At 39.1% G+C, this 14,084-nt stretch overlaps 2 protein-coding genes across 3 annotated transcripts in view; both read right to left on the bottom strand.

The window, feature by feature from the left end:
- Positions 1–8,249, bottom strand: part of LOC117530927 (transforming growth factor beta-1-induced transcript 1 protein-like) — a 30,998-nt gene extending 22,749 nt beyond the window's left edge. Inside the window, exon 1 of one of the 2 annotated variants that reach the window (XM_034193887.1) lies at positions 7,953–8,249. In XM_034193887.1, coding sequence (XP_034049778.1) covers positions 7,953–7,965 — 13 coding nt within the window. In that variant the 5' untranslated portion in view covers positions 7,966–8,249. The remainder of the gene's footprint in view (positions 1–7,952) is intronic. The other variant, XM_034193888.1, reaches the window with a different exon arrangement.
- A 3,157-nt stretch (positions 8,250–11,406) lies between these two features.
- Positions 11,407–14,084, bottom strand: part of LOC117531109 (elongin-B) — a 13,897-nt gene continuing 11,219 nt past the window's right edge. Inside the window, exon 4 of the mRNA XM_034194147.1 lies at positions 11,407–12,438. Coding sequence (XP_034050038.1) covers positions 12,326–12,438 — 113 coding nt within the window. The 3' untranslated portion in view covers positions 11,407–12,325. The remainder of the gene's footprint in view (positions 12,439–14,084) is intronic.

Below are 14,084 nucleotides of genomic sequence, written 5' to 3'. Positions count from 1 at the left end.
TCATTATTTGTTTTATATGACACGTAAATAGATCCACATCATTTTATATATGATTTTACTTAACATTAGAGAGATGTTTCTTCTTAGAGCAGGAACTAGAGGTCAATGGGATCCAACAGGTCACTCCGGCCAGCAGACAGCTTGGCCGACACACCGCTGACCAGCGTAGCAGTCGCTGAGGAGTTTATTGACGTGTGGAAACATACATGGGTGATTCTTAGACTACAGGCACTTATGTCCTTTGATCATATTGTATGAAAAACAGAAAAAAGGGGAAATTTCACACTTTTATAGTTATCTTTACAATGAAAGTATGTTAAGAAATTTGTTCTAGTACTCTATGATGACTTTTTCACCTTTTGTCAGCATCATTATATGCAAATATTGCCGTTTTGTGCTTGTCCCACACCCAGACTTTTGATCTTCAATGATAAAAATGAATGGTAAAGAAACATTTTTTCTAATGTTTTAAAATATCTCTGAATAAAATATCAGTAAAATAATCAAAACATAATTGGGGTATTCAATGTCATACAACTGTTGTGATTTTTTTTTCAACAAAATGTAGTTGTCCCACACTATTGCCGTAATTTCCACCACAACACTGTAATGTCCCTAAACAGTTTGTATGAAAGATTGTTTGGGTAGTTTCTATGGAGATAAACAGTGACATCAGAGCACATGTATATAGCGCCAAATCACAACAAACAGTTGCCCCAAGGCGCTTTATATTGTAAGGCAATGGTGTGGTGGAAATTACATTTATAAGGCCAATAGTGCCTGTAGTTAAAGAATCACCCACATCTCCTCTCTTAAATCCAGCCCAAAAAAAAAAAAAAAAAAAATTTTTTTTTTAAATATCAAGACAAGTACTTGTCCAACTCTTCATCTGACAGAGCTTCAACAGCCAATAAAGATGTCTCAGCAAACACTGCGGCTGCTGAATTTAGCTTCCTTGTATCACTGAAGTATTTTATGAGAGGCTAATGGAGCTATGCAACAGTGTGAAACAGATGGGAGAAAAATGCATGGTTAATAGTCCAAAAGTGACGCTTGTGACATCACCTGTGTCATAATGAACACCACATGACATAGAACCCACCACTCAAATGACAAGCATCTACAACCCCTGGCAAAAATTATGGAATCACCGGCCTCGCAGGATGTTCATTCAGTTGTTTAATTTTGTAGAAAAAAAGCAGATCACAGACATGACACAAAACTAAAGTCATTTCAAATGGCAACTTTCTGGCTTTAAGAAACACTATAAGAAGTCAGGAAAACAAAATTGTGGCAGTCAGTAACGGTTACTTTTTTAGACCAAGCAGAGGGAAAAAAATATGGAATCACTCAATTCTGAGGAAAAAATTATGGAATGAAAAACAAAAGAACGCTCCAACACGTCACTAGTATGTTTTTGCACCACCTCTGGCTTTTATAACAGCTTGCAGTCTCTGAGGCATGGACTTAATGAGTGACAAACAGTACTCTTCATCAATCTGGCTCCAACTTTCTCTGATTGCTGTTGCCAGATCAGCTTTGCAGGTTGGAGCCTTGTCATGGACCATTTTCTTCAATTTCCACCAAAGATTTTCAACTGGATTAAGATCCGGACTATTTGCAGGCCATGACATTGACCCTATGTATCTTTTTGCAAGGAATGTTTTCACAGTTTTTGCTCTATGGCAAGATGCATTATCATCTTGAAAAATGATTTTATCATCCCCAAACATCCTTTCAATTGATGGGATAAGTGTCCAAAATATCAACGTAAACTTGTGCATTTATTGATGATGTAATGACAGCCGTCTCCCCAGTGCCTTTACCTGACATGCAGCCCCATATCGTCAATGGCTGTGGAAATTTACATGTTCTCTTCAGGCAGTCATCTTTATAAATCTCATTGGAACGGCACCAAACAAAAGTTCCAGCATCATCACCTTGCCCAATGCAGATTCGAGATTCATCACTGAATATGACTTTCATCCAGTCATCCACAGTCCACAATTGCTTTTCCTTAGCCCATTGTAACCTTGTTTTTTTTCTGTTTAGGTGTTAATGATGGCTTTCGTTTAGCTTTTCTGTATGTAAATCCCATTTCCTTTAGGTGGTTTCTTACAGTTCGGTCACAGACGTTGACTCCAGTTTCCTCCCATTTGTTCCTCATTTGTTTTGTTGTGCATTTTCGATTTTTGAGACATATTGCTTTAAGTTTTCTGTCTTGACGCTTTGATGTCTTCCTTGGTGTACCAGTATGTTTGCCTTTAACAACCTTCCCATGTTGTTTGTAGTTGGTCCAGAGTTTAGACACAGCTGACTGTGAACAACCAACATCTTTTGCAACATTGCGTGATGATTTACCCTTTTAAGAATTTGACAATCCTCTCCTTTGTTTCAATTGATATCTCTCGTGTTGGAGCCATGATTCATGTCAGTCCACTTCGTGCAACAGCTCTCCAAGGTGTGATCACTCCTTTTTAGATGCAGACTAACGAGCAGATCTGATTTGATGCAGGTGTTAGTTTTGGAGATGAAAATTTACAGGGTGATTCCATAATTTTTTCCTCAGAATTGAGTGATTCCATATTTTTTTCCCTCTGCTTGGTCTAAAAAAGTAACCGTTACTGACTGCCACAGTTTTTTTTTTCCTGATTTCTTATAGTGTTTCTTAAAGCCAGAAAGTTGCCATTTGAAATGACTTTAGTTTTGTGTCATGTCTGTGATCTGCTTTTTTTCTACAAAATTAAACAACTGAATGAACATCCTCCGAGGCCGGTGATTCCATAATTTTTGCCAGGGGTTGTATTTAGGTGCCATATAATCATGTTTAACCTTTAATGCCACATTTTTCTTTACATCTACCGTTTTGCATATTTTTTTTTTTTTTTTTTTTTACTTAAGAGTACAATTCAAACTAGTACAAAAACCAAATTTTCAAGTGAAAACAAAGCAGCGGTGACCACAGTTTAGCTAATCAACAAATGGATAATTAGCCGAAGCAAACTTTTTGTTAGCAGATTAGCTTTACAGATAACTTTCTGTACCATTAGCGGACCGATTAGCTTCCACTAAATTTAGTTATGCTAACTTTAACTGTTGGCGCTTACACACCAATCTTACAATCTATATTATAATAGACAAGTGGCCTCTGTGTGCATACGTATGTATGGCTTTGATCACGGCAAAACAAAGGAGAGATGACATTTGTTGTTTGGTATGCTTATGTATTTTGGGTCAAGGATGAATGCTGCAAAAACGGAAAGTTGACAGGACTAATATTTTTTTGAGAAATTAGTGATATTAGCTAACACAGTGAACAATGGCCATTGTGCTGCAATGCACAATGGGAATTTGAGGTTTGGGGATTTAAATGGGGGCCGTAGGTGCAGAATGGCTGCCAAGCTTCCATCAGTTTGCCCTAGGGCAGCTGTGGCTACACTAATAGCTTACCACCACCAATGTGTGTGAATATGTTAGTGTATGATTAATGCAACTTGTAAAGTGCTTTGGGTGTCTTGAAAAGCGCTCTATAAATCTGTCTTTATCATTATTAATTATTATTATAATTAAATGTTATTGTGGTTCATGTTAGTTTAACAGTATTGTTAGTGTTATTTATTGTGTTTTTGTAGTTCAACTGGTTTAGTCAGTAAAGTGTTGTGCTTTTAATGTCTTCCACTGCAGTCTGTCAAATTAAAAGCACCTGCTTACAGCAGAATGCAGAAAAGATAAAAAGCTCTGCGTACATGCATGCATGCGTGCAATTTTGATCACGCACAAACTGAGGAGAGCTGACATTTGCCATTTGGTGTGTTTATGTATTTTGGGTCAAGTATTAACGGTGCTAACACATTGACAGGACTAATATTTTTAGTGAAGCTACTTATATTAACTAACAACATTGAACAATATATTTACATTCTGGACTCACACACCAATCCAGCTGGGAGTGGTAAATCATCTATATATTAAAAGCATGAGTGTGCGTGTGATTTTATTCAGTAAGTTCAATGTAAGTACATAATATAATTGTAAATACATTAAACATACATGGATGACACAAGAAAGTGAAAACACTTATTTCCATTGTGGTCCATTTAAAAATCAAATGACAAAATAGAAATAAAAATAAAATAATAACAAGAGCAGCTCGGTCACTCGGGAGGAGCTCGGAGTCGAGCCGCTGCTCCTCCACGTCGAAAGGAGTCAGTTGAGGTGGCTCAGGCATCTTTTCCGGATGCCCCCTGGGCGCCTCGTTGGAGAGGTGTTCCGGGCACGTCCCATTGGGAGGAGGCCCCGGGGAAGACCCAGGACACGCTGGAGGGATTACAATTCTCGGCTGGCTTGGGAACGCCTTGGGGTTCCCCCGGAGGAGCTGGGGGAGGTGTGTGTGGATCGGGAGGTCTGGGCGGCTTTGCTTGAGCTGCTGCCCCCGCGACCCGACTCCGGATAAAGCGGAATAAATTGGATGGATGGATAATAACAAGAGCAATCCAAGATTTCTGACAGCCGCCAATCTAGATCCGGATCATCTCCAAAATTCAGTGGTGTCTTCCATGCCGTAGTATGTATATCTGTGGTGCAAATTTGGTGAGAATCCGTGAAGTAGTTTTGATGTAATCCTTCAAAGCCTATATAAAGTAAAATCTTGATCCAGAATACGGATCCAGAACACCTCCAAAATTTAATGGAGTCTTCCATGGCCTAACATCTTTATCTGGTGAAAATATCATTAAAATCTGAGCAGTAGTTTTGACATAATCCTGATAACAGGCAGACAGACAAATAAATAAATGCCAGTAATTTATTATGTCCTTGGCAGACATGATAATCATGAAGGACAGTTGATATTAATTTATGTTTAAAGAATTCCAATCTGTAAGAAGTGATACTCAGCTTTTGGAAGCAACCAGTGACTAACTACGGGAAATGCCTTCCATTTTATAATGTCATCATCTGTATTGGCTCCATTTTAATAATTTTGCTCAGTCTTTTTGATGCATTGCTCACCACTTCCGGAATTCAGATCAATTCATTTAGTTCTTTGTTCGATTACACGGCTATACTGTAGCTTATCTGTGAGTCTGTTTCCTGTTCCAGCTGTACCACAGTAAGGACACAGCAGAACGGAGGATAACCTCATTTAGCGTTGCAGCTAAAAATACTTGGAATAAAAATGAAAAAAAAAAAATAAATAAAAAAATCAAACTAATCTTTGACAAAGGCGACAATGTGCTTTTACACCTCTTAGAAGGTTTGATTGGTAAGATTTGGTTAATCACAAACAACACATACCAGCGACAGTACTCCGTTGATCTGTTGATTTGGGTCTTATTATTTATTTACCAAATGGGCTCCAAAACAAGGGCAGGGTTTCTCTGTATAGTCCCCGAGCAAGACGGTTGATTCCTGCTCAGTATGTGGGTCACACCACCATTACACGCAATAACTGAACTTCATAATATTTGGGATACAACAACTTAAAAAAAAAGTCAGAACTGATAACTGCCATGATGTCATTAAAATATTTTATTATTATGTAATAATGATAGTACTGAAAGAATATTATTGTAAATTATAAATACACACACACACACACACACACACTATATACATATACACTCAACAAAAATATAAACGCAACACTTTTGGTTTTGCTCCCATTTTGTATGAGATGAACTCAAAGATCTAAAACTTTTTCCACATACACAATATCACCATTTCCCTCAAATATTGTTCACAAACCAGTCTAAATCTGTGATAGTGAGCACTTCTCCTTTGCTGAGATAATCCATCCCACCTCACAGGTGTGCCATATCAAGATGCTGATTAGACACCATGATTAGTGCACAGGTGTGCCTTAGACTGCCCACAATAAAAGGCCACTCTGAAAGGTGCAGTTTTATCACACAGCACAATCTCACAGATGTCGCAAGATTTGAGGGAGTGTGCAGTTGGCATGCTGACAGCAGGAATGTCAACCAGAGCTGTTGCTCGTGTATTGAATGTTCATTTCTCTACCATAAGCCGTCTCCAAAGTCGTTTCAGAGAATTTGGCAGTACATCCAACCAGCCTCACAACCGCAGACCACGTGTAACCACACCAGCCCAGGACCTCCACATCCAGCACGTTCACCTCCAAGATCGTCTGAGACCAGCCACTCGGACAGCTGCTGAAACAATTGGTTTGCATAACCAAAGAATATCTGCACAAACTGTCAGAAACCGTCTCAGGGAAGCTCATCTGCATGCTCGTCGTCCTCATCGGGGTCTCGACCTGACTCCAGTTCTTCATCGTAACCGACTTGAGTGGGCAAATGCTCACATTCGCTGGCGTTTGGCACGTTGGAGAGGTGTTCTCTTCACGGATGATGCGAAGGAGATGTGTTGCACTGCATGAGGCAAATGGTGGTCACACCAGATACTGACTGGTATCCCCCCCAATAAAACAAAACTGCACCTTTCAGAGTGGCCTTTTATTGTGGGCAGTCTAAGGCACACCTGTGCACTAATCATGGTGTCTAATCAGCATCTTGGTATGGCACACCTGTGAGGTGGGATGGATTATCACAGCAAAGGAGAAGTGCTCACTATCACAGATTTAGACTGGTTTGTGAACAATATTTGAGGGAAATGGTGATATTGTGTATGTGGAAAAAGTTTTAGATCTTTGAGTTCATCTCATACAAAATGGGAGCAAAACCAAAAGTGTTGCGTTTATATTTTTGTTGAGTATATATATATATATATATATATATATATAAACATGTTTTGAGGTTTGTGGTCTTTATGTAAGTATTAATTTGCTAATAAAAATATTTAAATACATTCTAATTATTTATTGATTGGAATGATTTCCAGCAACTATTGTGCTGTCAAGGTTTGCGTTTTATTAAATATTTAATATGGCTTTTATCCAAATGCAGCACTGTCCAAAGGTTTTAAGCATCTCAGATTTCTGAGTAAAATGCAATTACAACCCTCCTCCCCAATCACTGGGTCATCAGAAAATGAAACTTGAAATATGCCAACATTTGCACCCGCCCCCCAAAAAAGAGAGCATTTATATTGAAATAAATATATAAGAAGAAGAAGAAAAAAAAAACCCTTGGTAGGTGCACTTCCAGAATTAACAACAGTTATGATCACTTAATTATAACATTATACCCCAAAATAAATAAATCTGAATACAACCCAATTTCCCTACAAACTGCAGTAAACTATTTCAAAGAAAGTTGCCTCAATTAACAACCTGTTTGTTCCATTTTTATTAAACACAATTTGTTCCATTTCTTATAGCAGAACTGATATTCGTAAACATTTTTGGGCTAATAGGATTGTAAAAATGTGGAACTCAGACAGAAATATTGTGAACTGTAATGTCATTTCATTTAAGAATGCTTTAAGTTAAATTTATGAGGTAGGGGGAGTTACATGTCAATACACCCCTTGATTTTACATTGATTTTTTAATGGTGAATAAAGTATCTATCTAACCTAATTTTTAAAAGTAGAAAAATGGACCCACACTTTATATTTTGCAGCTTTTAAGAATAAAAAAAAAAATTAGGCACACTGCATGATTACTACTGTAATATCTTACAAAACATTTTAAAAACCTACAATCATTTAGTTAATGCAACATGTCATAACTAATTTACAGGAATAGATTTTGCGTGGGAATCACAGCACTCATTTTTATCTGTATGGGTGCAAATAAGACATTACATTAAAATACACGAGTTCAGCTTCCCGTGACCACAAATATACATTTTCCACAGAGAAGTGGTGGATTCTCGACCGGTTTTCCTCAATACTATTAACTTTAAGTTGGTTTTATCCCTTTTGAGTCAAAGTGTTGTTTGGCAGAATAAACACAGACCTTATTTCCTCTTTGTGGACGCAGCAACCTTTTTGTAAAACGTTTAAACGAAGAACAAATCCAGTACTCACCCAAATCCTCCATAGCACGAGTTTAAAGGAGCGCTTTTCTCCAGGCAGGATTCGAACAGAAACGTTTAGTGTACAGACTGAAGCTTTTGTTCGCGTCGGTCCTCCTGAAGAACTTCTTGGACAGACACCGTTATCCGAGGAGGAGGAGGAGGAGGTGTCCCGTTTCTTCTTTTTTTCCCCCTCCTTCCTGTCTGCAGGCTGCAGAAGGCCCACTGAAATAAAATGTGGTTACATTCTCCGGACACGCGTCACCCTGCACATTCCTAGTCCGTATTTGGGATCCAAAACGGCAACACCAGCAGCAAAAACATTGCAGGACTCTTCTAAATTCTATTTTATTTGCAATAATATATTGCAGTAATAAAAGCTACTTGTTAGAGCAACCATAGGCAGCTCTAGGTTGGGGCACGATGGGGTTGTAGCTGTCCATTGATTGGCTTTCCACATTTTGTTATTTTATAGCCTTATTCCAAAGTGGAGCAAATTTATTAAAAATAAAAAAGTAATAGATCACATGTACATAAGTATTATACACCCTTTGCTTAGTACTTTGTTGGTGCATCTGGCAGCAATTACAGCCTCAATTCTTCTGGAACATGATGCCACAAGCTTGGAGCACCTATCTTTGGGCAGTTTTGCCCATTCGTCTTTGCAGCAGTTAAACTGGATTCAGGTCTGGGCTCTGGCTGGGACACTCAAGGACATTCAGTTATCCTGAAGCTACTCCTTTGATATCTTGGCTGTGTGTTTAGGAACATTGTCCTGCCGAAAGATGAACCGTCGCCCCAGTCTGAAGTCAAGAGTGCTCTGGAGCAGGTTTTCATCCAGGATGACTCTGTACATTGCTGCATTCATCTTTCCCTCAATCCTGACTAGTCTCCCAGTTCCCGCCCCTGAAAAACATCCCCACAGCATGATGCTGTCACCACCATGCTTCACTGTAGTGATGGTGCCTGGTTTCCTCCAAACATGGCACCTTTCAGTCATGCTGAAGAGTTCAATCTTTGTCTCATCAGACCAGAGAATTTTGTTTCTCATGGCAAACTCCAGGTGGGCTGCAATGTGCCTTTTACTAAGGAGCAGCTTGCATCTGGCCACTCTACCATACAGGCCTGATTGGTGATTTGCTGCAGAGATGGTTATCCTTCTGGAAGGTTCTCCTCTCTCCACAGAGGAATGCTGAAGCTCTGGCAGACTGACCATCAGGTTCTTGGTCACCTCCCTGACTAAGGCCCTTCTCCTCTGATCACTCAGTTTAGACGGGCAGCCAGCTCTAGGAAGAAATGTTTCTGTACCTTTCCCTGTCTCAAAGGTCAATTCCTTTTACTTCATACTTGTACTTCATACTTTGAGCTTCATGGCAAAGGCTATGAATACTTATGTACATGTGATTTTTTTCATTTATTTTTAATAAATTTACAAAAAAAAATTTTACAAAAAAAAAAATCACATTGTCATTATGGGGTATTGTGTGTAGAATTTTCAGGCAAAAAATGAATTTCATCCATTGTAGAATAAGGCTGTAAGATAAAAGTACTGTGAATACTTTCCGGATGATGCACTGTATCAAATCTTAATCTTACCCATCGGCCATACAGCTTTGAGTAATTCTGCACTCACAAGTTGAGATGTAAGTGGCAGACAGTAAACAGGATAGTTTTACTGTTTTTAATGAGATGACGTAGCGTGGCAATTGCACACTGCAACAGCATTTGCCAACAAGATGTTGAAAATTTTCAACTCTTACCACCTGCTGCAGCGACAAGGACAAACAGGAGAAAAGACGGGTAGTGAGAGATGGACTATTTAAGTGGAGTCACCTGGTTTTAATTAGTTAAAGGTATACGAGTTGTGTGATTATTAGAGGAACTAAGCTATAACCTCACAAAAAGTGACCCTTTTAAACAACCATCAGCGACTGATCGTATTGACTTGTCTTGATAGTCCAGCTCCCGGTTTCTAAGTCCACCCTCTAAAAAAACAGCCTGGATCCACTCATGTTTAATGACTACAAAGCGGCACTGGAGTCACTGAATTGTGAATCTGAACACTGGCCGCTGATTGGTTTAGAGTTCCTACATCATCATCATTACAACTTCACAAGCCTTTGCAATGGAAAGAAAAAAAAAAAAATTGCTCACAGCTTTTATCATGCAACAATTGTCATTTCCACAGCACCCTCTGGTGGTCACAGTCAAAAGGCATTAGGTGTCACCAATTTCTTGTGGTTATTTAATGGGGCAAGAAGTGCTACCAGCACACTAGAGGTACCACACAATAAAATTTGTGCAATTGTACATAGTATGACATATGAAGAGCAGCATGGGTTGGTAAGATTAGACTTTACTTGTGTGAAGCACCTTGAGGCAACTTTGTTATAATTTGGTGCTATATAAAATGAAATAAAAAAAAAAGGTATGCTATCAGAATATAATCTCTCTGCTAAACACTTACTGGAACTATCTGAAGCCTGGGTAAACCACCTGACCAAGCATTTCCTCTGTTGACATCTCTTAACTTGATGTATGTGTCTTCACCATAACCCAAAAACAAAATTATTTACTATTCAAAATCCTGTTTGCCTCAGTCTCTCATTACCCAATTGATCTGGTCCTGTAGCAATTATTATATTTGCTTTGGTATGTGTATTAGCATAAGTATATAACAGATTGTTGCCTTGTTATAACTGTGCAAAAATCCTGACGAAAGAAACATGATTCCAGATGGAAGTTTTCTCAAATTTGCATTTCCCTCCTATCAAATAAGATTTGTTTTTTAAACACTTGCTATGGCCAGTTCTACATGCTTTTCAAAATTCAGTTGTTTTCCCCCGCAACCAAATCTGGAGCCGCCACTGGCTACCCATCAATTTCATCCCTGTATAATTGTCATGCACAATTAACATTATGACATTTAGCAACTCAAAAGTCACTGGAGGAATTTTCACAATAACTAATTTATTTGCCTTCTGCCATTAAAAAGATGTAAAATCTCCACGCCCAGTTCCTTTGTGACGTCCCCGTACAATATGTGAACATTAGTGGAACACAACACATGCTGAGTGATTTAAACACCCTAGGACTTTTAAATGACCAGATTTTAATAGTTTTTTAATATGTGGCATGAATGTTGGTCTTGAGACGTTTGATGTACTAAAAAGCAGGTGGTGGTGTTTATCCAAAGATGCTGAAAAATTAATAATTAAAAAGAATGGTGGGGTGGAGGATATGGCATCCAAGGGTGTGATAACACACTTCATGGCCCTATAACACCACACCCCGACCCCCCCCCCCCCCCCCCACTACCACAAAACAAAACAAAATAAAGAAATCCAAATTCCATACCTGCACTTACCATATGACCCCATCTGGAGTAAATATTAAATTTTATCCCCCTTAATTCAGACATGTTGACAAAATACTGGAATCATTATTTTGGAATAATAATAATAATAATATAAAGAAATATTTAGTTAATCAAGCTCACAGTTCCAGGCAATGTTCATGTGATTAGTTAATATGCCACATTGTTGACGGCATTGTGTGGTAATGTTTGCAATTTTAAAACTCAAGTTTAACACCAAAAATCTCTCTCATCATTCCCGTATGTCACATGATATCTGATCAAACATTCCTCCGTTATGCAGGAGGTCGCAACCTTTAATCTCAGTGCAACAAACGTACAAAAAGTAACAAGTTAACATACTACGTTATCCCAACAGGGAGAAAGATTAAAACAAAACTTTCAAACATATTATAATAAAGACTTTCTTTTCTGTAGAAATGAGATGATCTAAAGCAAACCAGAAATGTACAACAAAACTGGGAGAATCAAACCAAGGTTTATCCAATTCAGTAAAAAATAAAGCCTTTGCAGTAATTTGTTCATGCAGCTGGACTGAATTCGTAACCCATGCATGATGCTTCCAGAGCGCTTTGACACACAGCTACATCTTCATAATTATAATAGTGTAAGTTACACACACACACACACACACACACACACACACACACACACACACACACACACACACACACACACACACACACACACACCTTCCAAACCAACTATTACACTCAAACCCTAAATATGAGCCACTTGGTGCATAAAGAGCAAAGCCAAGGATCAGAACCGCATGTGATGGGAAATCATTAGGAGTTACACTTAAAAAAAAAAAAAAGTGAGACACTTTGGGCGGATTCTTGGGTGATTAACATGATGGTAACATGGATAGGCTTGGCTACCTATAATGTCCCCTTTCATCAAGTGAAATTATAGAACATATCCTCCACCTTGTTTACTCCTCCACCGCTGTTCATCCACACACACCCACTTCTATCCTTCCTGCCTTTGCCCTGGATCTCCCCATGGCATCACTGAACTGCCTGTTCATTGGCAGTGCTACCAGAGTCCTGAGGCTTCATCACATCAGGGAGTTCTGGGGGGCTGGAGAAGGCCTCGATGTGCAGCTGCTCAAACATCTCATCTGGAGGGCAGAGCAAACCACAAATATTAGCTACATCATGACAGCGGAGCAACATGTGGTTCCATCCGTCACATTAGACAATTGCAGCAGTGAACATGTGCTGAGGAAAATATTTTGTGGGCAATTATGTATCGGCTAACACGACTGCTTAAACTGAAGGAGGGAATGCTTACAAGTTAGCCCTGGCAACGCAGTACTGTATGTGAAATTAAAATTAAAAAACCCCCCAAAGGATCAAATTTGGCAAAATGTCAATATGATTAAACGAGAAGTAATGAAATCAGAATGGTCGATATTAATAATCATTACAGTGACATGGGCTGAAATAATTGGAAATCTTACATATAAAACTGGCTAAAAATTTATTTGAGCAGCGTTGCCTTTTTGATCTCTCGCATTCCCACTTTTATCTTTTCAGACTCTGGTCATGCAAGAGAAATGTACGCGCACATGTACAGACATGCATGAGGTGCACACATTCTGACAACATATATATATATACATACATACATATATATATATATATATATATATATATATATATATATACACATACATACATACATATACTCAACAAAAATATAAACGCAACACTTTTGGTTTTGCTCCCATTTTGTATGAGATTAACTCAACGATCTAAAACTTTTTCCACATACACAATATCACCATTTCCCTCAAATACTGTGCACAAACCAGTCTAAATCTGTGATATTGAGCACTTCTCCTTTGCTGAGATAATCCATCCCACCTCACAGGTGTGCCATATCAAGATGCTGATTAGACACCATGATTAGTGCACAGGTGTGCCTTAGACTGCCCACAATAAAAGGCCACTCTGAAAGGTGCAGTTTGTTTTATTGGGGGGGGATACCAGTCAGTATCTGGTGTGACCACCATTTGCCTCATGCAGTGCAACACATCTCCTTCGCATCATCCGTGAAGAGAACACCTCTCCAACGTGCCAAACGGCAGCAAATGTGAGCATTTGCACACTCAAATCGGTTACAATGACGAACTGGAGTCAGGTCGAGACCCCGATGAGGACGACGAGCATGCAGATGAGCTTCCCTGAGACAGTTTCTGACAGTTTGTGCAGAAATTCTTTGGTTATGCAAACCGATTGTTCCAGCAGCTGTCCGAGTGGATGGTCTCAGATGATCTTGGAGGTGAACATGCTGGATGTGGAGGTCCTGGGCTGGTGTGGTTACACGTGGTCTGCGGTTGTGAGGCTGGTTGGATGTACTGCCAAATTCTCTGAAACGCCTTTGGAGACGGCTTATGGTAGAGAAATGAACATTCAATACACGAGCAACAGTTCTGGTTGACATTCCTGCTGTCAGCATGCCAATTGCACGCTCCCTCAAATCTTGCGACATCTGTGGCATTGTGCTGTGTGATAAAACTGCACCTTTCAGAGTGGCCTTTTATTGTGGGCAGTCTAAGGCACACCTGTGCACTAATCATGGTGTCTAATCAGCATCTTGATATGGCACACCTGTGAGGTGGGATGGATTATCTCAACAAAGGAGAAGTGCTCACTATCACAGATTCAGACTGGTTTGTGAACAATATTTGAGAGAAATGGTAATATTGTATATGTGGAAAAAGTTTTAGATCTTTGAGTTCATCTCATACAAAATGGGAGC

The sequence above is a fragment of the Thalassophryne amazonica genome, chromosome 18, assembly GCF_902500255.1.
Source record: "Thalassophryne amazonica chromosome 18, fThaAma1.1, whole genome shotgun sequence".
Taxonomy (NCBI): Eukaryota; Metazoa; Chordata; class Actinopteri; order Batrachoidiformes; family Batrachoididae; genus Thalassophryne; species Thalassophryne amazonica.
Note: the sequence above shows the minus strand (reverse complement) of the source record. Positions and strands in the feature narration are given on the sequence as shown.